Source organism: Gekko japonicus, unplaced genomic scaffold (assembly GCF_001447785.1).
Source record: "Gekko japonicus isolate JY-2015 unplaced genomic scaffold, Gekko_japonicus_V1.1 scaffold2152, whole genome shotgun sequence".
Taxonomy (NCBI): Eukaryota; Metazoa; Chordata; class Lepidosauria; order Squamata; family Gekkonidae; genus Gekko; species Gekko japonicus.
Genome location: NW_015164258.1, coordinates 133,601 through 154,952, shown reverse-complemented (window position 1 = coordinate 154,952; position 21,352 = coordinate 133,601). Strand labels below are relative to the sequence as shown.

Sequence of the window (21,352 nt, the reverse complement as noted above, 5' to 3'; positions counted from 1 at the left end):
AGGTGATGACAGGAGCACGTCTTCAAACATTAAAGCTGTAAGCAGCTTGGGACTGAGGTACCTCAAGGGCTGCCTCCTCCAGCACAAACCTGTGCAATGGTTGAGCTCATCCTAGGAAGCCCTGGCTCTGTATCGTTCAGTCCTCGGAAGCTCACCAGGTGGGTGCATGAAGCAGGGTCTTCCTCATGGTGGCCCCCTGCCATGTGGCTTCCTTCCCAGAAAGGCTGGCCTTGGGGCCATTTTTTTTAGCTTTTTGCAAGATGGCTCTGAATGGCCCTTCCTGTAAGTAACCCCCTTTTTAAAAAAAATTAATATATAATAATAAAAAACAAACTCAAACAAACAAACATAAAGACCATACAAAATTGGGGGGTTCCATATACAACGTAATTATATCTGTTATGACACCTCCTACATTATCTAAATGTATATTAGCCAGTTTTTATCACCATATATTTGTATCTAGATGTTCTGTGTTATAATTAAAGCTAAATTCTATAATATCTTCTAATGTGATCATAAGTCTGTATTGTTCATTTACTTGAGGAGATCTTATTCCATTTGTCTGAAGGCGTCTGAAGAAGCACATGAAAGCTTATACCCAGAATTAAACTTTGTTGGTCTTAAAGATGCCACCGGACTCAAACTCTGTTCTATACAGAAGTCGTGTGCGCATACCTACTTCTACCTGGGGGTGGAGGGAGAACAATACATGCACTAATTAGTGGAGACGGCAGCCTTTGGACGTGCAATCTGGGCTCGGCAGGCAAAGGCTTTGGCATCCGGCGTCATTCAACGCTCCTTCCTCCACCCCTTTAGAAAAAAATAAGGAGGCTGTGTTTTTGTGCTCCGGGACGAGGTCACTTCGGGTAACCGAGTTTCAGCTTGCCAGCCAGCCTGCCTCCCTGCCTGCCTGCCTGCGGGCTCCATCATTCCTGGCTAAGGAGCAGGGAGGCCGGTTGCCAAGTTATTTCTAAACATGCCGAGTCGAGAGCACGAGGGGACAGGTGTACGAGCAAGTGGGGCACGCAGGGGCGGGGCGGGGGGGGAATAGCAGCGCTGGAAGAATGCTTACTTGGGCATTAGCATCTTGTTTTTCTCGTAGAAGAGGCGAAGGTCTTGAGGGCTGCTGGCCTGCGGAGGGGAGAGAGGAGAAAAAGAAAAGATGTCAACAAGGGTGCAAAAACTGCCTGGAAAGTTACGGGATCACTGCATTGGCTTTCGACACCTGGTGACTCCCGGGCCCCTGGATTCACTGCTCTGCATGATAAAAGGCAAATCCCTTGCTCAAGCAACATTGCTCGACCGGCATGATTTATTTACAACATTGCTGTGCCACCTAGGATTGCCAACCTCCAGGTGGCACCTGGAGACTCCACGCTATTCCAATTGATCTCCCGGCGACCGAAATCGGTTTCCCTGGAGAAAATGGCAGCTTTGGAGGGTGGGCTCTGTGCAATTGTACCCTGCTGAGGTCTCTCCCCTCTCCAAACCCTGTCCTCTCCAGGCTCCAGGTTATTTCCCAACCCAAAGCTGGCAACACTAAAATTCACCTCTTTAGAGTAATGCTCAAGGCTACAGTTAAAAACCACAGGACGAGACACAAGCTATTAGATACAAGCAGCATAAAAACTATCTATGAATCATTTATATGTTACAATCAATGTTTCCTCTAAGCTGTGGAGTCTTGTGAGCAAAAATTCTACTTTGTGAGCTGCCGGCATTAAAGTTGTAAGCGAGCAATTTGGCTGCTGCATAAACTAGTTTGCTCTGGAGCCCTCCTTCCTGAGCTAAGGCGAAAATGTGTGAGCCGGAGGCTAAAAAACTGTGAGCTAGCTCACACTAACTCAGCTTAGAGGGAACACTGGGTTACAATATAAGGGGGGAAGAGCTGGAAGGACACTGAAGACACATTGGCTCCCGAAAATCCTGCTCAGCTTTGGAGATTTCAGCAGCACTTTCCAGCTTCATAAGGAATAAAATTTGACACACACACACACCCCAAAAAAAGATTTTTTAAAAAGATGCTGCATTCTGGCCAGAAATATCAATTCCTCATCTGTGTAAGTTGTGAGATATTTTATGCCCCTGAATTTTTTTTAAAAAAACACTGCTGTCACCCACACTATTGTTGCTAGTTCCTACAAGCAGGGGTCCGTTATCTTGTCTAGATTTGCATCCAGTACCACTTTAGAGACCAGCAAGATCAGCTACAAGGTATAGATGGAACATTCTGTCTGGGGCAGTGATGCTCCTTATTCTTGCTGCTTGGCGGGAGAGCAACAGTAGGAGGGCTTCTGGAGTTCTGGCCCCACTGGTGGAGCTCCTAGTGGCACCTGGGTTTTGGCCACTGTGTGACACAGAGCGTTGGACTGGAGGGACCCATTGGCTTGATCCAGCATGGCTTCTCTTATGCTCATGTCTGGGGCAAGTGATGCTCTGTATTTGTGTGCTTGGGGGGGGGGAAACAGTGGGAGGGCTTCTGGAGCTCTGGCCCCGCCGGTGGACCTCCTGATGGCACCTGGGTTTTGGCCTCTGTGTGACACAGAGTGTTGGACTGGATGGGCCATTGGCCTGATCCAACATGGTTCCTCCTTATGACAAAGGAAATTTTGATTCTCAAAAGCATATGCCCCCCCCCCAAATAAACCTCTTGTTCATCTCAGAGGTTCTACTGGACTCGGATCTTCCTCTTCTACTGCAGACCAGCACAACTACTCTCCCAAAATTGCTTATTTCAACCCCATCACAGCCTTCTTCATAAAACTGCTGGGGTTATTTCATTTGACCTTCACAACAACCCCGTGAGGTACGTTAGGCAACGAGACAGTAAGGGTGCATATCAGCTTGACAATAAAACTGGTGTCTCAGTGGACGTTTGTCCCTTCCAGAGAGCCTGGCTTCCTCCCACATGCCCAATGTCAACGACTGGTGTACTGATCAGCAAACCAAACACTGGTTGGGCCAGCTGTGGACTGTCATTTTTTTAAAAAATGTCATAGATCTATTCATCAAACTGGCCCAGCCAACTTAGATGCTTATGTTGCAAACAAAGATAAGCAAGGACAAAACAGAGGTGAAGACAGACAAAATCCACTGCTACCGCAGCCAAATGGGGACCAGTCCCGTAACAACGACAACAAACATTTCTTTAAATGTTTAGCCAACAGCACGAAGCCGCAAAGGCCTGTCATTTCGACACACCGCCCAACAAGACAGAAGCAGAAGCCGAACGTATTTAAAGCCCTGAAGACAGTTACAGCCGACAGCTCAGTTTGGATGATTTTCCGGAGTATGATTTGGAACGGGCCACTTCCCAACATGCGCACATGTTCTCTCAGTTTCCAGGCCTGGATAACCAGAATTTCCCACAACATCCGCTTTGTGCAACTACAGCTGGCGCCAAGCTCCAAGCCCCGGTTTGCAGATCTTCTTCCAAACGTGGTTCAAGATCAAGGCCGGGGGATTCAGCTGGCTGTGATTTGCAGGGGTCATTTTGTAGAAAAAGAGGTGCAGGAGCTCATTAGCACAACTTATTAGCATAACTTATTTGCATATGCCACACCCCCTGACATCACCGGAAGTGTGTCAAAAGGTAACACCCACGGCTCAGGCTCCACCGGACTCTTTTGGATTGCTAGCTATGGGGACGACGACGTGCAGATCTGTCCTGGCGGAGGAGGGAGAGCTTGTACCTGAATAAAACTTGGGTCTTAAAGGTGCCACTGGACTGTTTTGGGTTGGGCGGGCCCGGGGGGCTCTGCAACTTACCTGGCTGCTTCTTGCTCTGACTGAGGGCTACTGGGAGCAGGGGGTGGGGCTTGCTGCATGTGCCCGCCCCCTGGGCTCTTTACTGCCGGAGCTCCGCTCCTGTGCGCTCCTGCAGGAAATGACCCCTGGTGATTTGTAAGAATTGCTCTTGCAACCTGGATCCCGAGGAGGGGGAAGAAGAGAGCCTGGGAGCAGCACAGCATGCACCCTGCCCTCCAAACCATCAAAACTCTGAGCCCAAGTGAAGTACAGAGTGTTGGACTAAGGCGACTAAAGGCAGTGTGGTGCGGGGATTAAAGTGTCAGATTCGGAACTGGAAGCCCCCCCCCCATTCCAATCCCCTCTTAGCTATGAGAGCTCCTGGGGTGACCCTTACCCAGCCAGTCTGTCTCAGCCTAACCTACCTCACAGGGTTGTTGTGAGGATAAGGTGGGATAAACCCATGAACGCCTCCCTAGGGTCTTTGGAGGAAAACCGGGAGACACAACCAGAATTGCGAAGAAGGAGGAGGAGGAGATTGGATTTATACCCTGCCCTTTACTCAGAGTCTCAGAGCAGCTTACAAACTCCTTTCCCTTCCCCTCCCCACAACAGACACCCTGTGAGGTAGGTGGGGGCTGAGAGAGCTCTTTTGAGAACTGCTCTTGAGAGAACAGCTCTGACAGAACTATGGCTTGCCCAAGGTCATCCAGCAGCTGCAAGTGGAGGAGTGGGGAAACAAACCCAGTTCTCCCAGATTACAGTCTGCGCTCCTAACCACCATCCCAAACTGGCTCTCAAGAGAGAGGAAAGTACATAAAATCACATAACCCTTCACCCCGCTCCCAGTATAAGAACATGAGACCTGCCGGATCAGGCTAATGGTCCATCTTGTCCAGCATCCTGTCTCACACAGTGGCCAACCAGTTCCCCGGGAGGCCCAGCAACAGGGCATAGAGACCAAGACCTTCCCCTGATGTTGCCTCCTGGCTCTGGGATTCAGAGGATTAGTGCCCCTGAAGGTGGAGGTTCCCTTCAGTCACCGTGGCTAGTAGCCATTGATAGGCTTCTCCTCCATGAATCTATCTAACCCCCTTTCAAAGCTGTTTATTCCCGTGGCCATCACTACATCCTCGGGCAGCGGATCCCACATTTTAATCATTCTCTGTGCAATGAAGTATTTCCTTTTGTCCCTCCTGAACCTACTGCCCATCCGTTTCATTGGACGCACTTTATAAAGCTCTCCCTAACCCTATGCACCACACCATGGGCAAGAAAAACTGCAAACAAGCAACGACCACATCAGACTGATTACCTGTACGTAAGCTAGAGAAAAATGACTGTTCATCTATTAATTTATACAAATATTCGAATCAGGGGGAAAGACCATTTCTTTCAGGGGGAATCACATTAGCAATTCAACAGCCTTCAGCCAATCTGTTTATAGGGATTACAGATCCCATTAATCTTGTTCCTCTTGTAGTTTCTGTGGCCTTAATTTAGAGCCACCGTTAGCCGCACAAAAAGCTCGGCCCAGCGTCGATGTCTGTCAAGTGGGGAATGCGTCTTTTGGTGGCAACAATTCCGGCTGGGACAAAATTTTGTCAATGAATATTTCTCATAGAAAAAAGGGAGCTTAAAGGAGCTCAGATATCAAGGGACTCCACAAACGTTCCCCTTTTACACACCATTTTGTTCAGTTTCACTTCTATTCCTTTGTGTTTCTTGTCATCAGCTTTTGTATTATTATTATTTTTTTAAGGAAGGGCTCTTTTCCGAATGGGGTATGCCATCCGAGCCAATCAGGGATCACTCAGCCAGAGCAAGGACATCATGGCATCATGCAGCCAATCAGATGGGAGAAGTTTACAATATCACCAAGCTGAGCAAGAGTGAGAACAAGGCTTCCTGCCCTTGCTCTGAACAGAAGAACAATTTTTGCACTATTTAAATACTCCCAGGGGTCATTTCCTGCAGGAGCGCACAGAAGCAGAGCTCCGGCATTAAAGAGCCCAGGGGGCAGGCACATACAACAAGCCCCGCCCTCTACTCCCAGCAGCCCCAGGCCACAAGGAGCACGAGGATCTGTGCATTCCCCCCCCCCATAGCTAGCAATCCAAAACAGTCCAGTGGAGCCTGAGCAGTGGGTGTTGCCTTCTGACACACTTCCGGTGATGTCAGGGGGTGTGGCGTATGCAACTAAGTTATGCTATTGAGTTATGCTAATGAGCTCCTGCACCTCTTTTTCTACAAAACGACCCCTGAATACTCCTCCCCACCATTATCATGGAATTAAAAAGCTTCTCTCCCCCCATATCCCCCCCCGCATATACCCAATTCCCCCTTCAAAATCACAGTCTGAGCATTTGCGTTCTCTAAAAGGAAACTAAAAAGTCTGCAAAAAACATAGAACTCAGGGAATCTTAGCTTCACAGTTAATCTAGTGCTACAGGAAGCTGCTAAATACTAACATTTCAGCTTCTAGGCAGATTTATAAGCATCACTCCTCTTTTATCGGGATGGGAAAACATTCCAGCCAGCTACGTATATGTTACAGGAAGAAAGGACTGAGATCCAGTCCCCCGACCTACGGTCTAGGTTTTCAAAGAGCTGGACACGACTTTGAGATATTTTTGAAAGGCCATCCCACCTCACCCTTTGCCACTTCGATCCCTGAGCATGCACACTGCACCCGCCAGACGCTACCATAAGAATATGGGATGCCTCGTGTGGGATCAAATGCAAAGGAGCCATGTGAGAGCAAGGCGTCTAGATCCCATTACACCAAGGGAGCGGGGGGGGGGGGGGGGGGGGGAGTAGGAGCAGCAGCCAGATCGCTCTCCAGGTTCTTCCTGAAGACACAGGCTATTTTGAACAAGCCTTCTGCAGAGTCGCTGTTTAGGCACTGGCCAATACACACACACACTCTCTCGAAAATGTAACATGATAATTCTGTATACGCAGACTTCTGCCCTAAAGGCTTCAAGGGCACCTCGGGTCAGCCAAAGCTGAAAAACCAAGTGCTAAAACGAGATGGGGAAATGAAGGCATCTGGTATTTATGAGCTTCTCCCATAGGGCTGCCTTAATATTGAAGCAAACCGTCGGTTTATCAAAGTCAATGGTCTACTCTGATGGGCAGGGGCTCTCCAGGTTCCCAGGCAGAGATCTTTCAAATCACTTAGCACCTCGTCTTTTTGGCTGGAGACGGCAGGGATTGAGCCTGAGATCTTCTGCAGGGAAGGCAGATGCTCACAACTGATCCACAGCCCCTCCCTGAATGTCAGGTCCCAGGTGAACAAAACAGCCTGGCCTGCTGCAGTGATTTCACTAACTGGGGGCGATTTCTCACTAGAGCTGCAACGCAGCACAGCGCCGTTTGCCCCAACACAAACATGTCAATTTCACACCCGAGGCTGCGGGGCTGCATTTGACTGGGGCGGATTTCCTCTGGAGTTTCATGATCCTCAAAAACCAGGATCACAAAACTGTGGAGGAAATCGGGCGAAGCCCCGAGTCAAAATGCAGCCCCGGAGCTTCGGGTGTGAAATTGACATGTTTGTGTCGGGGCAAACGGCGCTGTGCTGCGAGGCAGCTCTAGTGAGAAATTGCCCTAAGTCAATGGGAAAGGGCCTGCCCTAGAGGCCGGGAAGACTGCTTTCCAGGACTCCCTGGGACTCTCTTTCAGTGATATAAATCGCCGCCTTCTGCATAGTAAAAAGGTAAAGGTTCCCTTGCTCAAAAGCCAGTCGAATGAGACTTTAGGGTTGCGGTGCTCATCTTCGTTTCAAAGCCAAAGAGCCAGCGCTGTCCGAAGACGTTTCTGTGGTCATGTGGCCGGCATGACTAAACACTGAGGTGCACGGAACGCTGTCACCTTCCCACCGAAGTGGTACCTATTTATCTACTTGCAATGTCTTGCTTTCGAACTGCTAGATTGGCAGGAGCTGGAACTAGAGACGGGAGCTCACGCCATCATGCAGCACCCGGGTCTCGAACTGCTGAACTACTGACCTTCCACAGCCTGCAGTTCAGCGTCTTAACCACTTGAGCCACGCAGCTCCATCTTCTGCATAGTACAATGATGTAATTCGTAGGCTATTTGCTCTGTATCTGGGACATTTCAGCAGCTTGATTTGTGCATGCGACCATCTAAGACCATGAAAAGGCCACTCAAGAAAGTGCCCTGCATTGAGGTTGAAAGCACCATCTTGGGAAAGGCATGGAGATATGGGGGCTCTGAGAGAAATCAGCAGAGGTGTGATGCCAGTAAGAGACCACCCTCAGAAGCAGCCCTTTCCTCTAAGGGGACTGGTCTCTGTAGTCTGAACATCAGTACTTAACACATGGAATTCAATGCTGCAGGAAGTGGTGGTGGCTACAAGCACAGAAACCTTCAAGAGGGGATTGGATAAACATATGGAGCAGAGGTCCCCCAGTGGCTATTAGCCACAAGGTATAGATGGACACTCTCAGTCTGGGGCAGTGATGCTCTGTATTCTTGGTGCTTGGGGGGCAACAGTGGGAGGGCTTTCGGAGTTCTGGCTCTGCTGTTGGACCTCCCAATGGCACCTGGATTTTGGCCACTGTGTGATATAGAGTGTTGGACTGGATGGGCCACTGGCTGCCTGACTGAAGACAGCTTCTCTTATGTTCTTATGTCTGGGGCAGTGATGCTCTGTATTCTTGGTGCTTGGGGGGCAACAGTGGGAGGGCTTTCGGAGTTCTGGCTCTGCTGTTGGACCTCCCAATGGCACCTGGATTTTGGCCACTGTGTGATATAGAGTGTTGGACTGGATGGGCCAGTGGCCTGACTGAAGACGGCTTCTCTTATGTTCTTATGTCTGGGGCAGTGATGCTCTGTATTCTTGGTGCTTGGGGGGCAACAGTGGGAGGGCTTTCGGAGTTCTGGCTCTGCTGTTGGACCTCCCAATGGCACCTGGATTTTGGCCACTGTGTGATATAGAGTGTTGGACTGGATGGGCCACTGGCCTGACCCAACAGGGCTTCTCTTGTGTTCTTATGTAATTCTGGGAGAACTCCAAGATCTGCCTTGATACCAAGGCCAAAATTCATGTCACTTGGAAAACATGGATGCTCGCCACTCAGGGAAAGGGTTGCCAACTCCCAAGTGGGGACTGGAGATCTCCTGGAATCACAACAGATGTCCAGACCACAGAGATCAATTTTCCTAGAGAAGATGGCCGCTTTGGAAGGGAGACTCTATGGTGTGACACAGATCCCAGGTAAAATTCCTCCCCAGATTCCCCCCTTCCACAAGCACTGCCCCAAGATCTCCAGGAATTGCTCAAGCCAGAGGAGGCAGTCCTACTCAGGGAGTATAGATCCAGATTCTCCGTACAGCTGCCAGCGCCTGAGATCACTTGTAATGCTGGGAGACACCTCCCCAGGCCTACCCTGGAGGTTGGCAACCCCATTTTTCAGTGGCTGCAGCCCCCTCCATTATAAAAGGTGTGAGATGGAGCCACAGGGAAGCTAAAAGCTGACTCCCTAGAGAGCCCCAGCGGACAGAATGCTTCTTGTTCCTTTCCTTCTGTTCCATCTCCCTGCCTTGCTTAAATACTGCCCTGCAACAAGCCAGCCCCCTCTAACTGGGAGCCGTTATGCAAACCGAGCAGATTATTTGAATATGCCACTTTGCATACCTTTTCTTCCCTTGGTTTTGGCTCACTGCTTTGTTGGCATATCAGCCTGCAGTACTGAGCGGCCCAATAACAGCAGCCATCGCTGCACGCCCAGCTCGTTCGCCTGTGCCTCCCAGAGACCCCCGTTCTGTCTAATCAGCACTCCGGCCCTCATTTCCCCGTCTCCCAACAGAGCCTGTTTACACAACTGATGGACTCTCGACTCTCAGAGCCTTCTGTTTTTGCCCCTACCCTGAGCAAATCAGCCAGCCCAGTCACGGACGGAATGTAAAACCAAAGCAAAGAAGGCTCAGCAGTGACAGATCACCCTTATCCAAAAGACTAACGAAACATGTTATGAACAATAACACTCAGGCGCAAGCCCGACATGTTAAGCACGTTAAATCCTGTACAAGTTTCAACCACTGAAATAAAAAGAATCTCAAAGCACTTTAGCACAGAAGTCCCCAACAGGGTGCCCATGGGGGCCATGGCACCCACCAACTTCCTCTTCCTGTTGCCTGACAAGTGTTTTTAGAAAGTGGGCAAAAGCCAGGTAGGTCTTTTGCCCAGTGCGGCTTCTGATTGGCCTTTGGAGATTTGATTGGAAGTTAGGGTTGCCAAGTGCTTACCTGTTCCGGAGCGGGGGAGCCCAGCCTTGCTCCAGGAGTCTTTGCGCACGCGCAAAGCACACTCACGCTGCAAGCACGTCACACGGAAGTGACACAAGCACGTCGGGGATGTTGGGGGCGGGGCCACAATAATCCGAGGGAAAACCATAGAGTTTTCCCTCGGATGATTGTGGGGCCGCCCCCAACGTCCCCGACATGCTTGCGTCACTTCCATGTGACGTGCTTTGGGGGTGGGGTTCCCCCGTGGGGGCCTGATCCGGCGGCGGCGGGGAACGAGCCTCCCGGGCGGGGGTTTCCCCGCCCCCCGGGGGGACTTGGCATCCCTATCGGAAGTGCAGATATTAAAAAACATTGCTAAAGCAGCAACTGCCACCATGGCATAAGGATCTTCACCGCCTGGCTGAAGCGCAACTGCAGCAGCCATTTTGTGGCTGGCTCTGCTGCCTGCGGTAGCCATTTTGTGGCAGCCCTTCTGTGGCTCCACCCACCACACCCTGCCAGAATTCCAAAAGCGCCCATGAGCTCAGAAACGTTGGGGACCCCTGCTTGAGCGGGATCGCTTCCTCGCTGCTTATACCAGGGCTCGCCGAATCCCTCATGACACGGAGCCTAGTCATTGATTGTAAGAGCCTCTTGGTGAATCTCAAAGCTTATTTAGGTGAGGGACGGAGAGTTCCTGTTATGACACCTAGAGTTGTGTGTGTATGTGCAGCGTCCTCAAGTCGCAGCCAACTTAGGCCGAGCCCAGCAAGGGCCTTTCGAGGGAACTGAGGTCTTCCCTGGGGGTGGAGCCTTGGGAAGGTGGGCTATAATTCCATACAGTCCACCTGCCAAAGCAGCCATTTTCTCCTGTGGAACTGATCTCTGTAGTCTTGAGATCAGATGTAATTCCAGGAGATCTCCAGGCATAACCTGAAGGTTAGGAACCTTAGACAGCCGGTCTGATCCACGCAAGGAGGGGTGCAACAGGTTTAGAGGTGTGCTAGGCCCCACAGCTGGCCCCTCACAGCCAGATTTGTAATCCATCTCTTTCCCCCCCAAGATCAGTTTTTAATTTGTCTGGATGGTCCTGAACATCCTTATTTATTATTAAAAGGCATCCATAACCAGGGCTATTTTGGGGCAGGAACGCACAGGAACGGAGTTCCGGCTGGCTCCCAAGTTGGCCACGCCCAGCAGGAACTCATTAGCATAACAGGCCACACCCAACTGGCTACATTAGGGGTGTGTGGCCTAACATGCAAAGAAGTTCCTGCTACAAAAAAAGCCCTGGGTTTTGACAACAAAGTAAACAGAATAAGAAGCAAAAGGTGGGTGTGGCTGGATAACCACACTTCTGGTAACATGGGGTGTGTGGCCTAATAAGCTAATGAGCTGTGCTGTCATTGGTGTGGCCTAATATGCTAATGAGTTTCTGCTATTGGGTATGGCCTATTATGCTAATGAGTTGCTGCTGGGCTTTTTCTAAAAAAAAAAAAAAAAAAGCCCTGTCCATAACCAAAACCAAAACTCCACTGTCAGCTTTTCTGAAAGGTGGAAGAGAGAGCCACTATTGTGCGTCAACACGGCTTGACTATTTGCATAAAACTCACTCTACCTGTATTTACTGCCCAGAATGTATAACGTTTGCTTAAGAAGATCTTTGAAGAACAAACGTTATCGGCAACGGCGCTTCGGGCTCTATGACTCATTTCGCTGCTGAAGTAACATAAACGCTGCTGAAGCGTCTTGAAGAAAATTCTCCCTCCCTTCTCTTTTGCATGACCTAGATCAAGATCCGGAAAAACAGTCTGCCCCAAACAACAGGAGGTGACAGCCATTCTGGAATGTCCACGTTTCAACCATGTCTTCCCATATTGGTCTCAAATGGAATATGTGACTAGGGCTGGAAATGATGCTTGTTTGTAACCATGGATTTTTTTAAAAAAGGCACACCTTGGGAAATCGTTTAGGACTAGGGGTGCCAGCCTGCAGGTGGGACCTGGGGATCCCCCGGAATAACAGCTCATCTCCAGACTACAGAGATCAGTTCTCCTGGAGAAAATGGCTGCTCTGGAGGGTGGACTCCATGGCGTTGTACCCCATTGAGGTCCCTGTCCTCCCCCCCAGGTTCCATCCCCAAATCTCCAGGAGTTTCCCAACCTGGATCTGGCAACCCTACCCCCCCCCATCCCCTACCCGTGGCCAGGGGGACCTGGCAACCCTGTTTAGGATCTTCATGGACTCATGAGCTTATTTCCATTCCCAGCGTCCATTCTATATATATAAAATAAATCGATCTCTTACTCTTGGAGATCCAGAGGGACAAAGCAAAGTGCACAGGCAATATTCTGCCCAATCGCTCAGAGGGGGAAAGCCACCCTCTATTTTACCGTCACAACAATCTTTTGAGGTAGGTCAGCCTGAGACACAAAGACTGGCCCAAGGCAAACTGCTGGGTTCCACGGCTGTGGAGATATGAACCTGAAACCTCCTTCTCTAGCAGACGCGAGCGGGACGATGAAGAGGTGGCATGAATTTTTTCCCCAAATACATAAGTATTCTAAAACTCCAACTGGCATCTCTAGTTAAAAGGGCCAGTTGGTGGGTGATCTGGAAGACCCCCACCTGAGACCCTGGAGAGCAGCTGCCAGTCAGAGTAGACAATAACTGATCTTGACGGACGGGAACGTGAAGGTCTGCCCTCACAGAGGAGGGAGAGCTTGTACCTGAATAAAACCTGGTCTTAAAGGTACCACTGGACTGTTTTGGACCGGGGGGCCGGGGGGGGGAGCTCTGCAACTTACCTGGCTGCTTCATGCTCTGACTGAGTGCTGCTGGGGGCAGGGGGTGGGGCTTGTTGCATGTGCCCGCCCCCTGGGTTCTTTACTGCCAGAGCTCCGCTCCTGTGCGCTCCTGCAGGAAATGACCCCTGGTTGGGGACGCTCTGGGAGTTGGAAGCATCACCCTCATGGTGCCAACGTCACCAGAAGTGACATTGTGTACTGTGCCTACGTCACCCGGAACTGACACAGGCACACTGAGGATGACACTCCGTTTTTTTGGCAAAACTCTATGGTAAAATCACCCTCAACCCATAGAGTTTCACCCAAAAACCAGAGCACCCCCCCCCCGACATCACCGACGTGCCCACTTCCCTTCCGGGTGACATAGGCATGTCCCTCCATGTTGCCTTTGGGGGGGGGATTTCCTCCTGTGGGCCAGCTGGCCAGCAGCGGGCAGGAGACCACAAAACCGGGGGATCCCCCACACCAAACTGGGGACTGGCAACCCTAATGTGGCTGGAAGCATCTCCATTTGAGGGAAACCATCGTAAAGAAGAGGCAGTTGGGCAATTATGAGGCCAGAATAGGAGCCCGTTATTAACCACAAAGTAACTCACCTGGAAGGGAGCCTTTCCTGTCAGACACTGGTAAATGATGGTGCCGATACTCCACAGATCAGCTTTGGCGTCATAGTGTTGCGACATAATGACTTCTGGGGCCTGCCGTAGGGAGAAGAGAACATTGATTTTCATTTAATGCCTCCGCTTCTGAATCCCCCCCCATCCCTCCTCCACCCACCCTTCTCGGCAGCTGCAAAAGGAACCCAGCGCCTCCTCTTCACCCTCTCCAAAAGTAAAAACACGGCACTGGCCAAGATTTCACAAAAGGGAGATTACCGATTTTTGTTCCCAGCTAAAACCGATGCAGTAATACAGGCCCGGAGGAGACCGTTTCATAACTCTAATCTGATTAATTCAGGCATTCATTTTGCTTTAATGAGATCAAAGAAGTCCCCACCCCCACCCCCCCACGCACACACTCACACACCATGGCCCTCGACCAACTAAAGACACCATTCCCTTTTCATATAGCTATATTTAAAAATGTATCTACATGTTGTTGCATTCACACAAGTGAGTCACTGGAGGAGAAAAAAATCCTGACTCTGGGCTGTCAACACAAACACCCTTTTAAAAAGCAGGCCGAATGTGCGCGCACACATATCGGAGGCCACATTCACCGGCTGCCACACAGGTAAACAAAAAAGATCACATTGGGACAGGTAATTTCATACTTTGGGGCCTGAATGTTGATTCACCAGAAACCAACCTTTCCAAATGCAAAATAGATGATTATCAGAAATGCTTCAAGGCTCAGACAATGAGGCCAGGCACAACAGGGCTGGGAGAGAACCAGATCTTACCAGGCTCAAACCTGGTTTTGAATTCGCCGGCATGTTACGATGGCATGGCTGCTGGCGACGCTTGGCACAGTACGTTAGCTGAGAGGCAGAGGAGCTAAGGTTTTGCAAGGACCGCACTTTGCGGATAGAGGTGGCGTCTACAGGACAGCTTCTCCATGCAGTTGTTCCATACCCATTTTGCTTTAATGAGATCAAAGAAGTCCCCCCCCACCCCCGCACACACTCACACACCATGGCCCTCGACCAACTAAAGACACCATTCCCTTTTCATATAGCTATATTTAAAAATGTATCTACATGTTGTTGCATTCACACAAGTGAGTCACTGGAGGAGAAAAAAATCCTGACTCTGGGCTGTCAACACAAACACCCTCTTAAAAAGCAGGCCGAATGTACGCGCACACATATCGGAGGCCGCATTCACCGGCTGCCACACAGGGAAACAAAAAAGATCACATTGGGACAGGTAATTTCATACTTTGGGGCCTGAATGTTGATTCACCAGAAACCAACCCTTCCAAATGCAAAATAGATGATTATCAGAAATGCTTCAAGGCTCAGACAATGAGGCCAGGCACAACAGGGCTGGGAGAGAACCAGATCTTACCAGGCTCAAACCTGGTTTTGAATTCGCCGGCATGTTACGATGGCATGGCTGCTGGCGACGCTTGGCACAGTACGTTAGCTGAGAGGCAGAGGAGCTGAGGTTTTGCAAGGACCGCACTTTGCGAATAGAGGCGGCGTCTATAGGACAACTTCTCCATGCAGTTGTTCCATACCACACAAACAAAGTTTGAGTCCAGTGGCACCTCTAAGACCAACAAAGTTTTATTCTGGGTAAACTTCATCATGCTGTATGTTAATCTGCTGCTATTCACAGGTCTTACCAAGGGTCTCAACCCAATCTTAGCTATATTTGCTGCTATTCACAGGTTTTACCGATTGCCTTAATTAGGGTTGCCAGCCTCCAGGTGGGGCCTGGAGATCTCCCGCTTTTACAACTGATCCCCAGCCGCAAAAGATCAGCTCCTCTGGAGAAAATGGCTGCTATGAAGGGTGGACTCTATGGCATTGTACCCTGCTGAGGACCCTCCCCTCCCCAAACCACACCCTCTCCTGGCTCCACTCCCAAAGTCTCCAGGTATTTTCCATCCCAGACTTGGCAACCCTAGCCTTAATCCAGTCGTAGCCCTAATCGGCCCTTCCGGGCAACATCCTCCTCACTGCTACCTATATGTAATGGCTGGCGTATCTGAAGAAGTGTGCGTGCACACAAAAGCTTACACCCAGAATAAACTTTGCTGGCCTTAAAGGTGCCACAGGACTCAGACTTTGTTCTGCTGCTTCAGACCAACACGGCTACCTATAGGGTTCCCATTCTCTGGGCAGGGGATTCCCTGCTGTTGGGGGCTTCTGCCCCCTCAAACCCCACCTCCAAACAGTGTCGTCACCCCACAACGTTGCCAACGGGGTGACGTCACATGGAACTGACATCATTACGTCAGGGGGCTGAGGGCAAAACTCTACAGCGCGAGGGCAATTTTACCATAGAGCAGTGATGGCGAACCTTTTAGAGTGCCCAAACTGCGACCCAAAACCCACTTATTTATCGCAAAGTGCCAACACGGCAATTTAACCTGAATACCGAGGTTTTACTTTAGAAAAAACAACTCATACATTAACTTAAGATGATCCAAACAAAGTAAGGAAAGCAATCCCAAATGCTTTCACTTACTTAAAATTATTTGGCAGAGAATTCCACACTTTAATGATGGTCTGGGCCTGGCTGGGGCAATGGCATGCGTGCCCACAGAGTGGGCTCTGAGTGCCACCTCTGGCACCCGTGCCATAGGTTCACCACCACTGCCATAGAGTTTTGCCCCCAAACCAGAGCAATGCCACGGGACAGCCCCCGACTTGATGACTTCATGTCTATGTGACGTCACTGCACCGCTGTTTGAGGGCAGAACCCTGCCCCACTCCCACCCTCTGCTGGCAAGAAGAAGGGCCCTGTCAACCCTAGCTACCCACCTGAATCTATAAAAGAAACAAATGGTAATCCTCATAAATTGAATTTTGCCCTCGGTATAGTTAATTTTTCCTTCCTTGTTGCCAGGGGTCATTTAGTAGAAAAAGAGGTGCAGGAGCTCATTAGCATAACTTATTTGCATATGCCACACCCCCTGACATCACCGGAAGTGTGTCAGAAGGCAACACCCACCGCTCAGGCTCCACTGGACTCTTTTGGATTGCTAGCTACTGAATGGTAAAGCTAGTAGGAAACTGAGATGCTAATATCTTGGCAAGGCCAGAAGGTTTCGACCAGTGTTCCCGAGAAAGGCATGGTTCTTTGGAAGTTCACCAGGAGTTCCTCAACAAGCTTATCAGCTAGGGTTGCCAACGAAGAAGGGACCTGTCAACCCTAGCTACCCACCTGAATCTATAAATGAAACAAATAGTAATCCTCATAAGGTGAATTTTGCCCTCGGTATAGTGAGTTTTTCCTTCCCTGTTGCTATCTCATTGGTGGCTGCTGGGAAATTCACTTCCTAATAGACAAGACTCACAGGATGAGGCCTACTGAATGGTAAAGCTAGTAGGAAACTGAGATGCTAATATCTTGGCAAGGCCAGAAGGTTTCAACCAGTGTTCCCGAGAAAAGTATGGTTCTTTGGAAGCTCATCAGGAGTTCCTCAACAAGCTTATCAGCTGTTGTCTATCGGTCATGCCCCTTCCTTCCCAGGAACTCTGTTTCATCAATGGCTTCTTCCTTCTCCATTTCAGCCTCAGAATAACCCTATGGAGGGTGGTTAGGGTAAAAGAGTGTGACCGGCCCAAGATCACACAGCAACCTTCACAGCAGAGTAGGGACTTGAACCTGGCTGAGCCAGATCTTGTTCTGAAACTCTAACCACTACACCACATTGCCTGCAGCTGTAGGGCAGCGCCAGGGTGTTCCCACTGTCAGTGTGTGCAGAAGGACATCAAGATTCATCAGGTTTGGCCAGAGGCCTGTATGAGTCCATACTACATAGGGTTGCCAACCTCTGGGCAGGGCCTGTGGATCTCCCAGAATTAACAGCTGATCTCCAGACGACTGATTTCCCTGGAGAAAACGGCTGCTTTGGAGGGTGGACTCTGAGGCATTAAACCCTGCAGAGCCTCCCTCCCCCCCTAAACCCTATCCTTCTCTGGCTCCACCCCCAAATCTCCAGGAATTTCCTGCCCCAGGGGTTGGGAACCCTGACAGCACCTTCTAGAAACCCAGCATGAGTTCCACGACAGATACACCACAAATGTGGGAAGGGCACGGGAACCCCTCGCTGCAAGGATTAGCCATTTCCACAGTACGGAAATCCCCCGCATTGACGCTTTTAAAACTGCGCACTGTGACATTTTCCACAGTAGATTTTTCCTCACCAGGTGCAAACCTGAAGTTTTCTCCTTATTACCCCGCGTTTTTGGAATCCCCAGTTTTAGCTAGTTCCAAAACCGCCAAGTAAGAAGGTGAAAACTTCAGGTTTGCACCAGGTGAGGAAAAATCAAAGAGCGGAAAATTTCACTAACGTGCAGTTTTTAAAATGTCAATGCGGGAAATTTCACTACTGCGGAAATGGCTCCAGCCTTTTCCAGGATACTGTAATGTGGGGAACAGCCCATTCTGTGGCAGGAGAGGGGGAGGGACAGTAGCGAGGAACGACCCCGGTCTGTTTTCTTCCCAGCTGCCCCATGAAACACAAAAAATCTCTCTCTCCGAAAAGTCACGAAGACTGCATTTAAAGGGCTGCCTTTGTTATTGGAGTTGCTCCGGTGCCAACAGACGCACACACCCGTCGCTAGCCCATGTTTGCTGACTTCACACAAACAAGCAGTTGCTACATCCCAGCCTGGGTCTTCCCCCCTTCCGCACGCTTAGCCCACCCCCTCGTAACCATCCTAGCTGAAGGCATAGCAACAAACAGAGGGGTAGGCGGTGCCAGTCTAATCCAAACGTTTCCCAATTAAGCTCGGGAGCAGATGTAAAAACCTGAACGTTTTCGGAGGCTGTGCGTATCGGGACAGGAACTCTTCTTTCCCCAAGGTTATGTTTCACACCCAGAAATACCAAGGTTCATGTACATACACTAATAAAATGACGCTTACGTTTGAGGAACATAAACACTTTGTTCTGACAGCTGTACTGGAGGGGGGGGGATGGGGAACGGGTTTGAGTTTGCAAATACAAGCACTGATTAATGCATGAGCAAAAATTGTCTGCACTGGACTTATGAGGTCCAACAGTGGCTATTAGCGAAGATATAGAGGGAACACTCTGTCTGGCGCAGTGATGCTCTGTATTCTTGGTGCTTGGGGGACAACAGTGGGAGGGCTTCTGGAGTTCTGGCCTCATTGGTGGACCTCCTGATGGCACCTGGGTTTTGGCCACTGTGTGACACAGAGTGTTGGACTGGATGGGTCCACTGGCCTGATCCAGCATGGCTTCTCTTATGTTCTTATAGCTGGAACACTCTGTCTGGCGCAGTGATGCTCTGTATTCTTGGAGCTTGGGGGCAACACTGGGAGGGCTTCTGGAGTTTCGGCCTCAATGGTGAACCTCCTGATTGCACCTGGGTTTTGGCCACTGTGTGACACAGAGTGTTGGACTGGATGGGTCCACTGGCCTGATCCAGCATGGCTTCTCTTATGTTCTTATAGCTGGAACACTCTGTCTGGGGCAGTGGAGATCTGTATTCTTGGTGCTTGGGGGGAAACACTGGGAGGGCTTCTGGAGCTCTGGCCCCACTGGTAGACCTGATGGCACCTGGGTTTTGGCTACTGTGTGTTGGACTGGTTGGGCCATTGGCCTGATCCAACATGGCTTCTCTTATGATCTTACGTCTCCCATACTGTTGATGATTCACAGCTGAATACAAGACGTGAACAACAGTAACACAAAATGGATGGGAGGTCACACAGGTTGCATCGGGGATGGTCCATTCACACATGCTGCAGTCATCAGGTGACCAAAACACATATGTGAACCAAGCTCCATTCAACCAAGCTCCATTCAATGGGAAGCTAGGACTAATTTACCCATTATGGAGGACACAGGTCGGGAGCAGGGTCCCCACCCTGTGCAGCAGCCACGTAGGAGTCGTGGGGTTTCTTCAGCTCCTGGGCATGCAGGGCCGGATTCAGATCACCATTGTGGCATGAATGTGGAAGGGACTTCAGCTAGGGTTGCCAGGCACCTAATGAGAGGGTTGTGGGAGGGGTGGGGGTACAGTCACAGGAGAACCAACAGCATCCCCCTCAGACTGAGAAGAACCCACAACTGACTGCTGCACACACTCCGCACATACGTACTGCTAGTCCCGCCGCAAGCCAATTCCTCATCCAGTTGAAAGCAGAAATGAAATCCTTCCATTACAGAGGCAGTGCTCTCCCCGTGGAAAGGGATTACACATTCGTGATGAGAGATAAAAACTGCAAGCCGCTTGTTATCCCCTCCCCCCCCAGATCGGGCAGGTACTTGGCTGCCTTTCCAAAAGGGATGCCGTTCGGTCTGTCTCCCTGCCTCTCGTGCACAAGACACGGGCTCCAAAAGGGGAAGCAGGCAGTGGCACAAAGAACGCTGTCTGCCCGAGGCTTCCAAGACTAAACAACCAGCGTCTGAAAGAAAGGTTTGTCGTCCGTTCTCTGAGGTACTCACAAAATACAAGGACGAGCTGATACAAATACTCAAAGCCCACCAACACCAAAGGCAACACTGGAATTAATGCTCTTTACATTATAAATACAAGACTGTGCTTCTGTGAACGCACGAAAGGGCATCCTACTGAGTCAGATCCTTGATCTATCAAGGTCAGTCTGGTCTGTTTGGACCGACAGCAGCTCTCCAGGTTCTAAGGCAGGGATCTTTCACATCACCTGCTATCCGATCCTTTTAACTGGAGATGCCAGGGGGTTGAATCTGGGACCTTCTGCATGCCAAGCAGATGCTCTACCACTGAGCCACGGCCCTTCCTTTATAAAAGGGCACTTTACAAGGGAAACGCCCTTCTAGAAATACATGACTGTTCCAGAAATACACGACTGTTCCAATTCATATTTTAGGGGCTGCAGCTTACCATTGATCCCCAGCCTGGGAGCTGAGCCCAGGCTAAATCAACTCTGGAGGAGATTACTCTCTAGCTTTTGTGTACGCAACAGCACAAACCGCATTGGCCCAAAGCGACACAATGAGCCTCAGTGTGTACCTACAACAGAGGGAGGCCCAAGAGAGATCCACAACCACGTCTCTTTCCTTAATAAGGAGGCAGATGCGCCCTTTTGTGATAGCAATTAAAAATCCATCTGCCTACCCACGCTCCGTTGGCATAGACCGTATCGGACTGGATGCATGCCCTAACAGAAGGAACACCGAGGGGAAACAAAGCAACTCCACGCATCCACAGACAGATGTGCTGCCGCAAATCAAGATCAGGAGACCACCATCATTGCCAGTTTAGAAGCAGGTAAGCTTATTCGAGAGTCTTGCCCAGGCCGGTTCTAAGAAGAAAGTCTAAATTCCACATTCATGGAAGCTTCAGTAGTGTGCTAGGCGCTGTACAGAACCACACAGAGATGACACTGTTGCTGCCCGGAAGGCATACAATGACGATCTCTTAAATACACCCACATATTTTATAGATATATATACATTCCTACAAACAAAGGCAGTTCTTGGATGGTTATTTAAATCCTTGCTTGGTGTCACAGTTCAGCGGGACCCAGAAATGGAACACAGGGTGAAATCATGCACATCAAGGGACAGGGTAATGCAAATACAAGGAGGCCGAATTCTTAGCAGTGTTCCCTCTACGCTGAGTTAGTGTGAGCTAGCTCACAGTTTTTTAGCTGCCGGCTCACAGATTTTTGTCTTAGCTCAGGAAGGAGGGCTCCAGAGCAAACTCATTTATGCAGCAGCCAAATCACTCGCTCACAACTTTAATGCCAGGAGCTCACAAAGTAGAATTTTTGCTCACAAGACTCCACAGCTCAGAGGGAGCATTGATTATCAGTGGTCCTCATTCCATCTGTTCCACTAAAGGACGACATAGATGATACCACATCCCCAAGAGTGCCACAGCAGCCGTTTCTGCTCTTGAAAATGGCA

General features: G+C 50.0%; 1 protein-coding gene across 1 annotated transcript in view; it reads right to left on the bottom strand.

Annotated features, from left to right (window-relative positions):
- The window catches only part of ULK1 (unc-51 like autophagy activating kinase 1), a 156,122-nt gene that overhangs the window by 83,877 nt on the left and 50,893 nt on the right, over positions 1 to 21,352 (bottom strand). The window contains 3 exon segments of the mRNA XM_015408703.1: positions 1,076 to 1,134; positions 13,409 to 13,510; positions 20,795 to 20,826. Coding sequence (XP_015264189.1) covers positions 1,076 to 1,134; positions 13,409 to 13,510; positions 20,795 to 20,826 — 193 coding nt within the window.